Source organism: Physeter macrocephalus, chromosome 13 (assembly GCF_002837175.3).
Source record: "Physeter macrocephalus isolate SW-GA chromosome 13, ASM283717v5, whole genome shotgun sequence".
NCBI lineage: Eukaryota > Metazoa > Chordata > Mammalia > Artiodactyla > Physeteridae > Physeter > Physeter macrocephalus.
The window spans coordinates 21676981-21696050 of NC_041226.1; the positions used below are offsets into that span (position 1 = coordinate 21676981).

The 19070-nt window shown below is 34.7% G+C and overlaps 1 protein-coding gene across 6 annotated transcripts in view; it reads left to right on the top strand.

Moving 5' to 3' along the window:
* ZC3H13 (zinc finger CCCH-type containing 13) overlaps positions 1 to 19070 on the top strand; it is an 87366-nt gene that overhangs the window by 12893 nt on the left and 55403 nt on the right. For all 6 annotated transcript variants that reach the window (XM_055089334.1, XM_055089333.1, XM_007129773.4 and 3 more), the window contains one exon: positions 15359 to 15467. In XM_055089334.1, the coding sequence (XP_054945309.1) occupies positions 15359 to 15467 (109 nt within the window). The remainder of the gene's footprint in view (positions 1 to 15358; positions 15468 to 19070) is intronic.

Here is a 19070-nt window from a genome sequence, read left to right on the forward strand (position 1 = left end):
GTACATTCCCTATTGTAACATGTGTGACTCTTGATCTTCACATAATGAATTTCTGTGGGAAAATCAGATGTAGTTTATGTTAAGGGCAAGTATCGCATAGATAACATAGCATGGCTGAGATAGGATGTGTGTGATTTTCCGCAAACTAATTCCACCGTTTCTCTGCTATTGACCTCAACTCCACTGTGTCTGAGGTTGATAAACCCTGAACTTGTGGAGAGACAAATTCATAAATAGGTAAACTGTAATGCTATATAGACTGGTAGTATGTCAGAGAGAGACGAGCAAAGCTCACAATGGTGGGAATAAATAACTGCCTGGGGAACCAGCGGAAAATTACATTTGCGCTGGATGTTGAAGGATAGATGGGATGAAGGAGGGAATGGGTGAGAGTCTAGGAAGAGAAGAAAACCAACACAATAACAATAAGGAGTTTTAAAGGACTAGTGTGTTTGAGAACCTGTGAAGCTGTACGCCTTGAGTGAAAGAATTAACGGCATGTGTATGTGAGATGAGGGCTGAAGAGATCTATCTTGTTTACCAATTCATCTCCAGACCCTGGAACTAGTAAGTTCACTTACTGAATAAATGAAAAGTGATTCTGATGTGCAGCCATTGTTGAGAGCTCCTGATGGTCTCAGGTCTGCGCTGTCCGGTGGGGCTGTTGAGCGCTTGAAGTGTAGCTGGTCTGAGCTGAGATGTGCTGTAAGTGTAGAATACATACTGAATTTCAAGGACTTAGTATGAAAAAAAGAAAGTCAAATATCTTGTTAATTTTTTATGTTGGTCATATGTTGCATTGGCAATATTTTGGACATGTTGGCTGGTCTAGGTGATCAGAGCCATGCTTAACATAAGGGAACTGAATTTAACATGGTGAGAGGCTAATTTGAGGTAGTGTCAGTAGGATTTGATGACCAAAAGAATGAGTGGAGGGGAGGTGTTAAGCCTAACTACAGGCTTTCCATGCTATTAACTAAGATGCAAAGGGCCCTTTTGTACGCTAGACTCATAGCATCACGGACTACTAACTTTTGGCACTGTTTTCTGTATTTGCACAGACACTAATATGCTATTTTAGAACATTTATGAAATAATAAACATATTTTATGGTACTTTCTACCAGTCTATAGAACTTTTCAAATGCAGTAATTGAATTGTGTTTTCTTCTTCTATAACAGAAACTTGTACTTTACATAATTTGAGCACAAAATTAAAATAGCTTTGAAAGCAAAATTAGACCTGTGACTATAGAGTCAGGAGGAACATTCAAGCATTCGTTGATGATTAGGGCATGAATGTGCTATAGGGGATCTCTGTCTCTTAAGAGAAGCTTTGTGGCCACATTCAAGAAAGTATAAAATAATTCATCATTGTGGGAGGATATCTAATAATTTAGGATTTAGAGATGCACTGTGAGAATCCCTTGCTCATCGGAAACCTTACCTTAGAGCAGATGGGCAAGGGTCTGAGTGTATTTGTATGAATTGACCTTTTAAAACATTTTTTTTCTTTTTTAAGTTATAAAATACATTATACATTTACCATTTTAAATATTTTTAAGTGTACAGTTCTGTGGCATTAAGTATATTCACATTGTTATGCATCTCCAGTATTTTTCATGATCTTTGTTTTTAAAGTCTTAATCTTGTCAATCTGCTTTCTCATATATGAAATTAAAACCATTGGAATAGGGCTTCCCTGGTGGCACAGTGGTTGAGAGTCCGCCTGCCGATGCAGGGGACACGGGTTCGTGCCCCGGTCCGGGAAGATCCCACATGCCGCGGAGTGGCTGGGTCCGTGAGCCATGGCTGCTGAGCCTGCGCATCCAGAGCCTGTGCTCCGCAACGGGAGAGGCCACAACACAACAGTGAGAGGCCCGCGTACCGCAAAAAAAAAAAAAAAACCCACCAAAAAACCATTGGAATAATGTTTCAACTGATCTGTATAATATATTTTAAAATATTTTTTCTTAATCTGTCATTTTAATGACCTTCTCTGGTTCCAATAAGAAGTCATTTTCAGAAGTTTTTCTTTTGAGACTTCAGAATGATGTTCCCTTTTCCTTGTCCAGTATTTTTTCTAAGGGGTCATTTTTATCATTTCCTACCCCACCTCAACATGATGACTTATCTTCAGAGAATCTCTTTAGACTTGATATTTATCCTCACCTCCACTCTGGATCTATTTAAGATGACTACTATGCAAATTACATTTTCAGATCTCAGTCTTTAGCTGAATCGCAAGTTGATTATCCAACTTCCAGCCTCTTTCAGATATTTTATAGGCTACCATTGATGTTGACTTTGCACACTACAATTGATTTTGACCTACCCTTAGTGCTTGGTTCTCTGGTATTCTGAATTGAGAACTAATTTCTAGCATGAAGCTTTCTGTCTCTGGGAACTGTACGTCCCGGAATGTATACATAATTATTAGCTTTGCTTCATAGTCCCCTACCCAGTTCTATTCCTGTCCCTCATTTCCCTCGCCCCACCACCTAAAAAAATTCCCTTTTTCTTTTTCTACATCTTGATATTTCTGGCTGGATGAGGAAAAAGTTTCACTGATAAGGAAGGAGATAGGACTACATGTGTTATAAAAAGTTGAGTCATGCAATGAAGGACTTTAACTTAGAAGGCCTTATTAACAGTTTTATAACTATCCTGAGTAAGTCTCTTGCACCAATATGTCACAAGTTATAGTGAAAACCAAGTGAGGACATACATGTGAAAATTCTTTGGAAAGAATAAAACACAGTAAATGTAAAACAGCAAGAGTAGAGAGTCACCAAATTAAAAATTTGAGAAGTGAGTATAGGATTAAGTAGAACAGATGAGTGGTGTTTACCCATTTCAAAGGAAAAGGTTTGGGGAAGGGTGTAAGTGGAGATACAATATATACCACCTGGTAGGAATTTGATAATGTATATATAGTACATGATTGATTACTGTGATTTTTAAATGTAGATTTAAAATGTAGACTTTATATAAAAAATATGTTTTTAGCCTTGTATGATCTGCAAATGTATAATATTTTTTGACAGTATTAAAAGGAGTTCCAGTTGCCAAACCTTGGCGTAAAACAACCGTTTATTTTGTTCATGGATTCTGTCAGGAAATCAGAAAGGGCACAGTAGGCATGGCTTATCTCTTCCTTTATGTCTGGAACCTCAGCTAAAGTACTAGGATGCTGGAGGCAGGAATCATTTGAAGATTTTTTCACTCCCATGTCTGGTTGTTGATGCTGGAAGTCAGCTGGAGGCCTCAGTTTCTCTCTATGTGGACCTCTTTGTATGGGTAGCACGGGCTTTTTCTCTGATGGCTAGGGGAGAGAGAGAGAGAGAGAGAGAGAGAGAGAGAGCTAAAATCTGGTACTAGGTGTGCTTGTTCCTACTGGGGTGGTGGTTTTTTTTAGGCCCTCTCAGCTGACAGAGCAGTGAAATATATGAGTGTATACTAATTGGTGTATATGCATATATCTATAAATATTACAAGCAACCGTCTTTATCTGTATTGAGCTAAACATGAGTTCTTATTGATGTCTCAACTCTAATCCAGTACCACTATTATTCTTTTGTTCTTTTTTCTTTTCCCTCAAATGTCCCTTCCTTAGCTTGTGGGAGGTCTTTATATTAGATCCTGAGCTCTGTTTAAAAGTTTACTTTATAAAATATATTCATTTTAAGTGTACCATTTGAGTCTTGACAAATGTACACACCTGTATAACCACCACCACAATGAAGATACAGAACATTTCCATCAACCCAGAACATACCTTCCTGTCTTTTTAGAGTCAGTCCCCTCTCAAACCAGGTTCCTGACAACCTCTGATCTGTCACTATGATGGAATCAGATATTATATATTCTTGGGTCTTGGTTCTTTTAGCACAATACTTTTGAAATGCAGCCATGTTGTAGTATGTGTCAACAGTTTGTTCCTTTTATTGTGGGTTAGTGTTTTATTATATGGATATGTCAAAATTTGTTTATCCATTGCCCAGTTGATGGACATTAGAGTTGTTTTCTGGTTATTATGGCTATTGGCCATATGGTTTTCTGGTTATTTTGGCTGTTATGAATAAAGCCGCTATGAACATTTGTGTACAAGTCTTTGTGTGGACATAGTTTTCTGTGGGTAAATACCTAGAGGTGGAATTGCTGAGTCATATGTCATGTGTATGTTATGTGTCTTTTAACTTTATAAGAAACTGCCAAGTAGTTTTCCCTAGTGGTTATTCCATTTTACATCCTCAACCCACAGTGTATGAGAGTTTCAGTTGCTCTACATTCTTGCCAACACTTGGCATTGCTCTACTGGGTATATAGTGGTTTTAATTTGCATTTCCTTTTTTTAAATTAATTAATTTATTTTTGGCTGCGTTGGGTCTTCGTTGCTGTGTGCAGGCTTTCTCTAGTTGCGGGGAGCAGGGGCTACTGTTTGTTGCGGTGTGCGGGGCTTCTCATTGCGGTGGCTTCTCTTTTTGCTGAGCACGGGCTCTAGGCGCGAGGGCTTCAGTAGTTGTGGCGTGCAGGCTCAGTAGTTGTGGCTTGCGGGCTCTAGAGCGCAGGCTCAGTAGTTGTGGCTCACGGGCTTTGTTGCTCCATGGCATGTGGGATCTTCCTGGCAGAGCTCGAACCGTGTCCTCTGCATTGGCAGGCAGATTCTTAACCACTGAGCCACCAGGGAGGTCCCTTAATTTTCATTTCTTGATGATTAGTGATACTGAGCATCTTTTCATGTGTTTATTGGCCTTTTATATATTTTTTGTGAAGTGTCTGTTTATGTCTTTTGCTTATAAGTTGGGCTGTTTGTCTTATTACAGATTTGTGGCTCTTATATGTTCTGAATACCACCAGTCATTTGTAGGATATGTGTATTGCAAATATATTTTCCCAGTATGTGACTTGCCTTTTCATTTTCTTTGTGGTGTCTTTTTTTTTTTTTTTTTTTTTTTTTTGCTGCACCGTGCAGCATGCGGGATCTTAGTTCCCCGACCAGGGATCGAACCCATGCCCCCTGCAGTAGAAGCACGGAGTCTTAACCACTGGACTGCCACGGAAGTCCCTGTGGTGTCTTTAAAGATATCCTTTAATTTTGATGAAGTCCAATTATATCCTGCCTGTATTGACACAGACAGCTTCAGTAGTCCTTGATAGTTTCTTGGTTTCTGTTAAGATGTTCCCAGCTCATTGTATATATTTTATATCCTCTACTTGGAGTCAGCCATTTTCCCCTACCTACAGCCCTGGTTCTTTTATTGGGAGATGGTATTTCAGGACCACTACTTGGAAACCACTAGTTTAGTCATTTTTAGGGCTTTTCATTGTATTTCACCTAGGAAATACATATGTATCTTCTCTTTAAAAACATGCAAGCAAACATGAGTTCAAATAGTTCAAATTTAGAATTGTAAGACTTTTACCTAATTCTTTGATTTTATAGTTGTATCACTTTTCTCTTATGCTGAAAATTTTAGTCCCTGTTGACATTCATTTGCATTATCTTACATTTAATAGTTCCAGAATAATAATTAACAATAGTATTACTAATAATATGATTACTTCGAACAGTTTAAGATGTCCGTAGTTCTTAGGATATATCCCATGAGGGAGATATCTGTGATATATGTTTCTTAGGAAGAGATAGTCAAATTATTGTATTTTTTAAAAATTAATTTTTATTGGAGTGTAATTGATTTTCAGTGTTGTGTTAGTTTCTGCTGTATAGCAAAGTGCAAATTATTGTATTTTAAGTCACTTGAACAGTTGTCTATGTGGTTAAACCACAAAATTGATGAAGTTGAGTTGATTCATTTCATTTTGATTTTAGTTTTAGGGGTTTTTTTAAAATATAATTTTGTTTTCTAAGTATATAAAACATTTTCATGGTTTCAAAGTTATGAGACTGATGCCTACTGGGCTAATGAGGTACCTTATGGTTTCAAAGTTAAATCTACAGAACAGGTTACATTCAGGAAAGTCTACCTTTTATCTCTTGATCACTCTACTTTTTTCCCTATAGGTAACCTAAAAACTAAATTATTGGATTATCCTGCTACTTTAAAATATATATACATGACTATTTGCAGGTGACATGATACTATATATAGAAAACCCTAAAGACTCCACCAGAAGAACTTTTAGACTAATAAATGAATTCAGTAAAGTTGCAGGCTGTGAGATTAATATACAGAAATCTGTGGCATTTCTATACACTAATAATGATCTATCAGTAAGAAAAATCTATTTACAGCTGCCTCACAAAGAGTAAAATGCATAGAAATAAATTTAGCCAGGGAGGTAAAAGACCTGTACCCTGAAAACTGTAAGACATTGATGAAAGGGATTGAAGATGACACAAATAAATGGAAAGATGTACTGTACTCATGGATTGGAAGAATTAGGATTGTTAAGATGTCCATGCTACCCAAAGCAACCTACAGATTTGTTGATTCTTTCAGAATTTCTACATAGACAATCATGTCATCTGTAAACAAAGACACTTATTTCTTCCTTTTCACTCTGTATACTTTTTATGTCCTTTTCTTGTTTTGTTGCATTAGCTAGGACTTCCATTATGATGGCGAAAAGGAATGGTGAGAGGGGACGTCCTTGTTTTGTTCCTGAGGTTAGCAAGAAAGTTTCTCACCATTAATTATGATATTAACTGTAGGTTTTGTATAGATGTTCTGTATCAAGTTGAGGAAGTTCTCCTCTGTTTCTAGTTTGTTAAGAGTTTTTATTATGAATGAGTGTTGGATTTTGTCAAATACTTTTTCTTTGTCTATTGATATGATTGTGTCTTTTTTTTCTTTTTTAGTCTGTTGATGTGATGAATTACCTTAATTGACTTTTGAATGTTGAACCACCCTTGCATATCTGGTATAAATCCCATTTGGTTGTGGTGTATAATTATTTTTATATATTGTTGGATTTCATTTGCTTATATTTTGCTAATGTGTTCAGGAGTTTTGCATCAATACCCATGAGAGATCTTGGTCCTTTTTTTTTTTCTTGTAGTGTCTTCATCTGGTTTTGGTATTAGATATTTAGGTATTAATGCTGGCCTCAGAATAATTCTGTAAATATTCCCTCTGCTTCTGTCTTCTGGAAAAGACTATAGAGAATTGGTATAAGTTCTTTCTTAAATGTTTGATAGAATTCACACATGAACCCATATGGACCTGGTGCTTTATGTTTTGAAAGGTTATTAATTATTGATTCAATTTCTTAGTAGATATAAGTTTGTTCAGATTGTCTATTCTTGATGTGTGAGTTTTGGCAGATTGTGTCTCTCAAGTAATTAGTCCATTTCATCTAGGTTATCAAATTTGTGGGCATAGCATTATTCATAGTATTCCTTTATTATCCTTTAAATGTCCTTGGAATCTGTAGTGATGTCTCTTCTTTTGTTTCTGATATTGGTAATTTTTGTTTTCTCTCTTTTTTTCTTAGTTAGCCTGCGTAGAAGCTTGATCTTTTCAAAGAACTGGCTTTTGGTTTTGTTGTTTTTTCTCTGTTGATTTCCTGTTTTCAGTTTCATTGATTTCTGCTCTAATTTTTGTTATTTTTCTTCAGCTTACTTTAGATTTCAGTTGCTCTTCTTTTTCAAGTTTTCTAAGGTGGAAACTTAGATTATTGATTTTAGAGCTTTCTTCATTTCTACTATATGAATTCAGTGCTATAAATTTTTCTCTAAACACTGCTTTCACTGCATCCCACAAATTTTGATAAATTGTATTTTATTTTCACTTAGTTTGAAATATTTTGAAATTTCTCTTGAGATTTCTTCTTTGACCCATGTGTTAAGTAGAAGTGTGTCGTTTAATCTCCACATATTTTGGGATTATCCAGCTATCTTTCCTTTATTAATTTCCAGTTTAATTCCCTTGTGGTCTGAGATTAGACATTATATGATTTTTGTTCTTTTAAAAGTGTGTTTTATGGTCCAGAATATGGTCCATAAAATGGTCCAGAATGTTCCGTGTGAGCTTGAGAAGAATGTGTTTTCTACTGTCATCGGATGAAGTAGTCTATCGATGTGAGTTATATCCAGTAGATTGAAGGTGCTTTTGATTTCAACTGTGTTCTTGCTAATTTTCTCCCTGCTGGATCTGTACATTTCTGATAGTGGGGTGTTAAAGTCTCCAAATGTATTAATGGATCATGTATATCTCCTTGCAGTAATATCAGTTTTTACTTCATATATTTTGACACTGTTGTTAGGTGCAGTATACTAAGGATTGTTATGTCTTTTTGAAGAATTGTCCCCTTTATCATTATGTAATGCCCTTTTGTCCTTGCTATCTTTCCTTCTTCTGAAGTCTGCCTGTCTGAAATTAACATATCTACTCCTACTCTCTTTAGCATAGTATATCTTTCGCCATCCCCTTCCTTTTAATTTATATGTGTCTTTATTTTTATAGTTGGTTTCTCATAGACAACATATAGCTAGCTGGGTATTGTTTTTTGATCCACTCTGACAATCTGTGTTTTAATTGGTGTGTTTAGTCTATTGATGTTTAAAGTAATTATTGATACAGTTGTATTAATATCTACTGTAATTGTTACTGTTTTCTATTTGTTTTACCGTTGTTCTTTGTTCCTGTTTTTTGTCTTCCACTGTTTTTGTGCCTTTTATGGTTTGAATTGAGCATTTTATACTATTACATGTTCTCTCCTTTCTTAACATATCAATTATACTTGTTATTTTTACTTTTTTAGTGGTTGCCCTAGAGTTTGCAATTACATTTATGATTAATTCAAGTCTACTTTCAAATAATACTGTAGCACTTCACAGGTAGTCCAAGTACCTTATAATAACAAAATATTCCTAATTCTTTGCTCTGGAATATCTTAAGTGCTATCAGGATTTTCTGCTCTTGAAAGGTTTGGTAGAATTTCCATGTGAAACCACCTGAGTCTGGTACTATTTTATGAAGAAGTTCTGTAAGTAATGTATTTTTCCAGTGAAAATTAGTAGACTTTTGACTTTTAAGTCAGTTTTGTTAATTTTTTTTCTAGAACATTATGTACTTTGTCTAGGTTTTTAAACTAGTTTGCATAGAGTTGTGCAAAGAAATCACGTTTTTCAGTTTTCTCTGTTCTAATGGCTACTTTCACATTGTCATATAGGATTTTGAATACTTGTGTGCTTTTTTCCTTTTTTCTTCATCAGTTTAGTCAGTGGTTTATTTGCATCAGCTTTTGGATTTATATATTAGTTCCTTCTCTTTTCAACACATTTATTTCTCTTTATTAATTCCCTCCTTGGTTTATTGTATTCCTTTTCTTGTTTGAATTGGTGGAACATTTATTTATTTATTTTCATATACACACATGTATTTAATGCTATAAGCATTTTTCTGATAACTGCTTTAACTGAATTCCATGGATCTCATGTATCGTGCTTTTCATTGTCATTATTTTTAAGGAATTCTCATCTTTAGGTGTGTATTTCACCTGTGGTCCAATGATTGCTTAATGGCATGTTTAAAAATTTTTCAGATTGAAAAGCCTTTTGTTGGCTTTATGTGTGTATTCTTTTGATTTTTTTAAAAATAACATATATTATTGCTTTTTGTATTTCTTTTTCTCAGATTTGATAAGATGTTCTTTGTGGCCTAAGATATGGTCAGTTTTTCTGAATTTTCTGTATATGCTTAAAAAGAAGGTATATTTTCTATTTTTTGGCTTTCAGGTTCTAAAGTATATCTGAAACATCTGTTGTTTTGAGCTTCTGTAGTTTTCATATCTTTGTCTACTTGATCTATCTTGGTTTGAGAATGTCTTTTAAAGTATCTTGTTAGTAGTATGCTTCTGTCTAGTTCACTCCCCATCTCCTGTAGCTGTGCTCTTCGGTGCTGTATTAGTCGGTACATAGATACAGAAATATTAATAGTTGTTCTCTCTTCATTGTAATTTTTAAAATGTGGTGCTTGGAGATGACCTGATTTTTGTTATCTGTTGACTGTTTGTTTGTTTTTTTTGTTTTGTTTTTTTTTTTTTGTGGTATGCGGGCCTCCCTCTGTTGTGACCTCTCCCGTTGCGGAGCACAGGCTCCGGACGCGCAGGCCCAGCGGCCATGGCTCACGGGCCCAGCCGCTCCGCGGCATGTGGGATCCTCCCAGACCGGGGCGCGAACCCGGTTCCCCTGCATCGGCAGGCGGACGCACAACCACTGCACCACCAGGGAAGCCCTGTTGACTGTTTTTTTGAAGTTTATAATTTTATTTGTTTATTTGTAACTGCTTATTCTGAGACGAGCTAGTATAATTTTTGTGACCACTTCATAAAAGAAAATCTCTGATAACCCTATTAGGGGATTTTTCTTCAGTATAGTATAAACGAAATAAACTACAGTTTCCTTAGTGTAGATCTAAGTTTCTTTACCGTCTGTGTTTCTGTAGTGTTGAAAGGATCTGAAATTGCACATCTGTGTGAATCATTTTAAAATTTCAAAATGTCAGTTATATCTGTCCTAAAAGCTATATACTGAGCTAAGTTGTTGGGCTAATATTCAGGCCAAAAAACCACAATAAGCATTGTTCATTATTTAAAAATTTTTAGCCTTGATCAGAAGTGTCCAGTTGAAAAGTTTTGGAAACATTAAGGTGAGAACCATAATCTTTTAAAAATTAATAATAGCTTTTTGAATTGTTAATAGCTTTGATATAATATGTGATAGTAAATGACAGAAGAAAACTTTGGATTAACATTAACTTTAACTCGAGCTGCTGAAAGAAGGGTTTGACGTGCTTTCTCAAGAACGTAAACAGCAGCAAAACAAAGACAGAATTGAAACCAAGGATTGAGCAGCAAGTGTGAAAGCCGGTCGTGACTTTAAGACTTTTACAGGTATTAGAGCTAGTCACACACTAAGCCTTGGGCCCATCTGTGAAGAGAGAACTGGTGACTTGGAAGATGGAGTTGAAGAGTTTATCCAGAATGCAGCACATAAAAACAGGGTTATAGAAAATATTGAAGAGGTTCACAAATGTGGAGGAAAAACTTAGAAAACCTAATGTACATCTAATTGGAATCCCAGGAAAAAAATAGAAAATGGGAAAGGCAATATTGAAAGAAATAGTGGCTGAGAATTTTCCATAATTGATGAGATATAAGCCTGCAGAAAGCACACTACATATCAAGTAGATATTATATCATAACTGCAAAACATGAGAGGCATAGAGAGAATATTGGAAACACCCAGAGATAAAAGGCAGATCTTTCTACAAAGGAACAATAGACTGATACCATCAGTAACAATAATGGAAGCCAAAATACAGTGGAATGATATTTCAAAGCTGAGGTGAATGTATGAACCCATAGTTATGAGCCCAGCAAAACTTCTTTTCAAGAATGAGGATATAATAAAGAAGCTTTCTGGTAAAATTGAGAGTGTTGACTATCAGGAGACCTTCATTACTTAGAGAATGTCTAAAAGGATATACATCAGGAAGATGGAAAATGACCTTAGAAGGAAGGTCCAAAATGCAACAGTAAAGGTGAACAGAGAAAACGTTTACTAAGTTGGAAAGTGTATTTTTTTTAAGGCCTATGCAGTTGTCAGAAGTGTGGCATTGTACTCTGAGGAGGTGAAGTGTAGTACCAAAGGTATAGTATAAATTACTTCGAACTCCCCAGAATCCATTCAGTTGTTTTCATTTTGAAGCTGCATTTTGGTTTGGGGAGTTGACCCCAGATTCACTGCTAGACCCTCATTAGTCTAATCTAGTCATAATAATCCCATTCTCCTTGCTAATTCTGTTGATTCAGGAACCAGACCTAATTCATTTAGCCTGTGGCTATTATCTTGATATCAGTTATTGATTCAGATGTGTCCATGTGACTGAAGTTGGCCTCCTCAGACTGAAAGAAAAAATTCTTATTTTGTGATTGGAGAGAGGCACACATTGGGTGAACCTAGATTGCTTGTCATCGTGGTAAAAGAAATATGCCTTAATGTGAAGTCAACAGTAGGAATAGCAGAGCTGTAAGAAAGGAAAAAAAACAACAAGAAAATATGGTCTCCAGTGATTTCACTGTGTTACTACATCACCCAGCCCTGAAGTTTACCCTATTTCTAGACTTCATTTCATGTGAGATTGTAATTTAAATTTATATAGCTTATAAGATTATAGTTTCTTATTTAAACTCTACCCCAAACTCCCCCCCCTCCAAAACAAGTTCATTAATGCAAGAATAATTTCATTTCTATACTAAGAGAGGTGGAAGCTATATGCTCTATGCTGCCCTGGCAGGACTAGGTTAATTTTAGTTATCACATTTTATTGAAGGAACATTGGCAAATTAGTATGTCCAGAGAAGATGACAGAGTAGTGAGGGGTGTGAAAATTGTGAAATGTTCATGTATGATCAGTGTGTAGATTATCTTTGGCCTGATATAAGAAGATATTGAGGAGATTTAGTGACAATGTTGAAATATTTAAATAGCTATCACGTGGAAGAATTATTAGATTTGTTTTGCACGATTCTAGAGGTCAGAAGTAGTTCCAATCAATAGAAATTCTGGAGAGGTATAAAAGAGTTGTGATGAGTATAAGAAATAATTTTCTAATGTTTAGAACTTTCTGAAAATGGGGTCAACGAACGCAACAGTGGAGAGCTATCAGTGGAGACCTCGGGAGTAAATCTTTTCTTCTGTGAAATTATTCTATTAGAGGACTTCTATAATTATACAATGTTTAGGAAAAAAATTTCAGCATGGGGTAGGAAATTGAATTATATTACTTCAAAGACCCCTAACATTTTATTATTGTGGTTGCTAATCCAGTTAATATTGGTTTTCAATTCTTTTTGCCTCAATACTTCTTTTTAGATCATATTCTTGGTAATGCCTCCTTACTAGCTAAAAATAAAATTTATAGTAAATATAATCTGTCCATACATATAATGTTTAAGAAATAAATATGAATGTAATATAAAGTAGAAATAAAGTGAAAGTAAAGTTCACATTTATTGCATTGCTGAAGTGTAAGAGACTTTTAAAACCAAACATTTTTCCTAAGTTAGGCATAGACTTATTTGGCAGCAAAACCTGATTTTAATTGATATGAAGCTTATTATACAGTCTTTACCCAGTTGGTGAATTCATATGTTTTGCTGCAAAAATATCAGTATATTTGATTATAGGTTGCTGCTCCAGAGCATACTGGCATTGTTACTTAATATATTTTGAAATCCAAGTAATTCTGAATTCATAAAATATCTCATCCCATGGGTACTGGCTAAAATATTGTGGTTATTTAACAAATATTTCAACATGTACATGTTCCAGAATGATTAATTTAGAATACGTAATAATCACATGGTTGTACCTCTAATTAATATGTTTGCATATAAGAGCAGTAAGATGATAGTCCATTCTATTCAAGAAGTTACAGGAAGGTGAAAGAGCAGACCGTGCTGTACTACATGGGACAAGTAATACCAGACCCTTTATATTTGAATATTATCAGAGAAAGAGGGAAATAATTTTATTTTACAAGGAATAACATGCCTAAACAAGTTATACACTGTTGAAGTGGAAAAATGAGGAAATACAACATTTAAAAAAATGACCTGAGCCTTAGGTGTTATCAAAATAATTTCCTCTATTATGATTTGAGGTGGGATAGTGACAAAGTATTAGGAAAAAACATATCTCCTAACTTGAAATTCTACCACATATTGAAGCCTGCATTCAATCTCTAGTACTTAATAATAGAAGTTATATGTGATCTCTGGGGGCAGTAGTAGAGTCATATTGGAAAACAATAGGTAATACAAAAATTATATAATTTTAATATGTAGGGTAAATATTATGAAATACATAAATTATTAATGAAATTTATTGAGATTATTATATCTGTTTCTAAATCTGTTAAAAATATTCTGTTACAAGCTTGCAGATTATTTTGTTTTCCAGTACCAGAATTACTGCTCTGAAACCCTTTTCAACTACATTTATAGTTGGTATTACAACTACATATAGACAAATGTAGTCTGATGCCTTATAGACAAAAAAACCCAGAATATATTATTCAGTAATTTGGAGATAACTTTCTATGAAAATTTTTTGATATAGCACAACTAATGTATATTTATAGTGGGTGTAATCTACAGAACATTCAAAAGTTACCTGGGATATAGAATAGCTCTTCATTGATATTCCACAAAATGTGTTTTAAGAATAAAAATAGATTGTGTTCCTTTTTCTCCTTTGTCTTATGTAGAAATAGGAGTGCATTTCTTTTTTCTTTCTCTTTTTTTGACCTTTTACCGTTTTGTCATGGCTGATGCAATTATATGATCAGTTAATGATATTTGTCAGCCTCTGTTGTCGTACCAGCAACTATATATGTCATTTAGCAATAATACTTACCACATGACTTCATACCTAAATAAGTAAAATTTAGGGGCAGTAAGACAAAGAGAAATTAATTTGTGTTTTAAGCAGCCAAATTTTATGTCTGGTAATGCCCAGAAAGAACTCTCAGCACTTAATGTCCTTGTGTGTTAGTGTCTTTCATAGTCAGGATTTAGTGTTAATAAAAGTGAGACATGGTGGGGGGAAGATAACAATTCCATGACACTGGTTATTTTCTTACCACTTAGTAAAATGTGGTTTAGAGTCTTCATCTTATGTTAACAGGATATTTAATTAAATTTTACGAGCTGAATTACTGTTGTCCTGCTTTGTCTATAGGCTACTGTTATACCTGGAATGAAATGTAAAACTTTTTGGTTTTTAGCTGCAATGTAAAGGTAACTTTTCTAACTATTTTAGTTACCATTTTGGTTTCATCAAAATAGGGAAAATCCCCCCTTTTAAAGCATTTATAAAATTATTAGATGAGTTTGGATTTATCTTTGGGTGTAGGTAAATGCTTTTACGTTAGTATAAGACAAGTCTTAGATCAGCAATTATATTTGAGAATCTACTGTGAACGGTGTAACCTTTTTTAAGTCATTTTAAAATATAGTCACTTACAATTCCTCCAGTTGTACTTTATCCGTTTTAAACTTTACCCCTGTAATTTTCATGTAGAAACTGAACATGTAGTGTACTACCAAATGCTTATTAAAGTATTCGATTTTCGTTGCATCTTTTAAAATCTTAGTTACTTCAGACATTTACCAAGTTGCCATTCTTTAGTAAAATAGATAATAGTAGTCTTTTCATTGTGATACTCTAGAATATGTTACTTCCTCTACTTAGTGGATGCGTGATTATTTGCAAGACTGATTCTTTAATGAAACAAAGATGAAGTTAGAAATATTATGTATTATAGTAACTACCTCATGTAGTTTTTATAAATATAATAACCCATATGTATGTATGTACTTTTTAGAAAGAATCTTCAAGAGGGAGACATAGGGAAAAGGAAGACATAAAAATCACTAAGGAGAGAACTCCAGAAAGTGAAGAAGAAAATGTAGAATGGGAAACTAATAGAGATGGTGAGTTTCAAAAATCTTTGTTTATATGGTCAACTTATTGATTATTCACTTTGTAGACTTCCTGTGGGCTTCAAAACACTTTCCAGCTATAGTTTCAGAATTGTCTAATTGACTTGTGTCTATCTTACTGAGTTATAAGGCAGAAAATGGCATATAGTAGCAGAACAAAAGCAGAGAAAGCTATTCTCCCTAGAACTTACTGTACAGCATCACAGTCCTTTGGAATTTTATTACATTTGTAAATCTTTAAGTTCCTCAGTACCAAGGTTTAAAAGAATCTAAATTTATGTTTATTGTTTTGCATAAAATATTAAAAGTGAGATTCTTAAACCTTAAAGACCTAGGAAAATTATTTCTAAAAAAATTGTTGGATTTCTTCTTTCAAGAAATTGAAATCAGATGATAATTGAGACCTGGGATTTGTTCATAAGAAATTAGCAAAATTATCTTTGAGTCATTGTCTTTAACAAGTAAGCATTTACTTTCCACACCATGAATGTTCTCTCTTCTCTACTAATGTGATCTTCTGGAATGTGAGCACTGTAGCCTCACACTACCAAATACGGAGAAGGGGAACTCACATTTGTTGAATGTGTTGGGTGTACTGGGCATTTTAATATAACATATAATTACCTTATTAAATCAGTAGCTTTGTTACTCTACTTATAGATGACAAAACCAAAGAGTTTAAGGATGTAAGCAACTTCCTCATCAGATAGCTGAAAACTTAAACCAGGGGCTAGAAAATTATAGCTTGTGGGACTGCCACCAGTTTTTGCAATAAAGTTTTATTGGAGAACAACCATGTCTGTTGGTTACATATTTTCTGTGGCTGCTTTTGAGCTACAATAGATGAGTTGAGTACTATGACAGGCAAGAGCCTGCAAGCCTAAAATGTTTACTACTATATTTAAGAACTGTCTCTGAAAACTTACAGACTAATACTTGAAAAGTACCTTAAATGGCTGTCCAGTAATTTGAACATCAGTACTTTTTAAGGAAATCCATTCCATCTTTATACAGTATTGTCTGTTAAAACGTTGCTTCTAAGAACAAGTAAGAAACTTCTCTATGATTACTTCATGGGACTTCATAAATAAATCTAATACCTCCTACAAAATAGCAGTAAATAAAATATTACAAGCCTTAACTGTTCAAGGATAAATGGCTAACTTTTCCTAAATTCTAAGGGATTAACTCTTAACACACTCAACATTTTTTTTTCATTTTAATTATTTTTATATAAAACACATTCTGAAATATATTGGCTGCTTACTTTTCAAAATAGAAACTTCTATTCCCATTACAATAATGCATGCTAATTGTTGAACATATTAAAGGTTCAGAAAAGCCTAAGTTATAAGTTAGTTTGCTCCTTTTCTTCATAGTAGCTCTTTCAAACCCTCTCCTTAAATCTTCAACTCCTTAAATCTCAAACCTTCCAGCGCCTTTCTCCTGCTTGCTATTTACAACACAGAGATGATGGAATTCTTTATCCACAAACTCTTTCAACTTCCTGCCACTACACCTATAAACTAGTCTTTCATTCACATCTAAACTTTTTTACTTCCCTCTTTTTCTTTACAAGGGGCCTCCCTCCTGCTGCATAAGGTTATATTCCCCTGATTTCCTCCCACCTCTGCAGTCTTGTTCATTTATTTTGCATTCTCTTTTACAGCTTTAACATCCATCTTGGCACATTTTCTCTTTTCCCCATATTATTTTGAGCCATCACCCTGCTTATTCCCACTTTAGAACCAAATTCTACTTTTTCACCTCATATTTATTGAGTCTTCTGACCCTTGTCTTCACTAAAACTGTTCTTTAAGGTCACAAAACCTCCTCTTTGCTAAATAAAAGGAGACATACTTGTCTCCTTCTTCTGTAACCTTTCTGCAGCATGTGACACATCCCAGAGCCTCTGTCTTCTTGAAACACTTTCCCCTTGGCTTCCATCTATCATTTGTCAGGTTTTCTGTTCTGTTGAAGCCCTTTGGTCTTACATAGAGGCTCCTTGTATGCTGTCTATCCCTTAAATGTTGATTCCCAAGGCTTTGCTCAGATTATCATCTTTAAAAAATGAAAGTGATTTTACTACAAGAGGCTTTTATATGTGAAATTCTTTTAAAAGGTGAGTAAATGTCTCTTATAGTAGTTTTACATACAAAATACATTGCTATTTCTTACTCTTTCTCTTGAGGTTCTGATTGTTGTGTATCTCTGTGGTTTTTCTGTTTTAAGGAATATTGAAGCATGGAGTTAGACTGAGCTCATTTAGTATATTTACCTTCTGTATTTTCAATCTAAAATGAATAGCAATTTTAGCTAGACTAAGAAGAAGTTGATCTGTATGAGTAATTGTCAAACTTTTCGGTCTCAGGACGCTTTTCACTCTTTATGGACCCCAAAGAACTTTTGTTTTGTGGATTATCTGTTTCAGTAGTCTCCATATTAGAAATTGGTTCTGAGAACATTTTTAAATATTTATTAATTTATTTAACAATGACAGCAGTAAACCTAACATACACTTTTATGGAAAATAGCTATGCTTTGCAAAGCAAAAATAGAAATTGGAGGAGGTGGCAATGTTTTACACGTTTTCGCACATTTTTAGTTTTTTTTTGGCTACACCACTAGGCTTGTGGGATCAGTTCCCCAACCAGGGATTGAACCTGGGCCACGGCAGAGAACGCGCCGAATCCTACCCACAAGACCACCAGGAAACTCCCTGAAAATCTTTTTAACTTCTTAAAGTAAACTCTTAACTGGCTTAATGAAAGACCTCTAGATTTTCATATCTGCTTCTGCATTCAATCTGTTACTGATATCACATCTGTGACTTCTGGAAAACTCCACTATATATATACTCAAGAGAGAGTGAGTAAACCAGGCAAATAATGTAGTATTATAGAAATATTTTTGATCTCCTGGAACTCTAGACATTGTCTTGGGAATCCTTAGGAGTCCTCAGACTACTCTTTGAGAACCACTTGTCTCTAGAAGCAGCTTCTAAAATTTTTAGTTGTTTACCCCTTACCAAGACTTCATTTTTTCTCATTTTCCATTTTTCTGTCCAGATGAAATCATGCTCCCAGGGCATCATTAACATCTATGTATTAATGACTCCAATATCTGGAGCTCTTAATTGAGGCATCTACCAACTGGATGTCTCCATCTGAGTCCCATATCTTAAGGGCACCACTTTCCTACTGGTTTCTCAAAAGCCTGAGAGTCATTGTTTCGTTTTTTTTTTTTTAATTATCTACTTTATACATATTAGTGTGTATATATCAAACCCAGTCTCCCAATTCATCCCATCCCCACTTTCCCCCCTTGGTGTCCATACGTTTGTCTCTACATCTGTGTCTCTATTTCTTCCTTGCAAACCAGTTCATCTGTACCATTTTTCTAGATCCCACATATAAGCGTTAATATTTGTTTTTCTCTTTCTGACTTACTTCACTCTGTTTGACAGTCTCTAGGTCCATCCACATCCCTACAAATGACCCAATTTCATTCCTTTTTATGGCTGAGTAATATTCCATTGTATATATGTTTATCCATTCATCTATCGATGGGCATTTAGGTTGCTTCCATGACCTG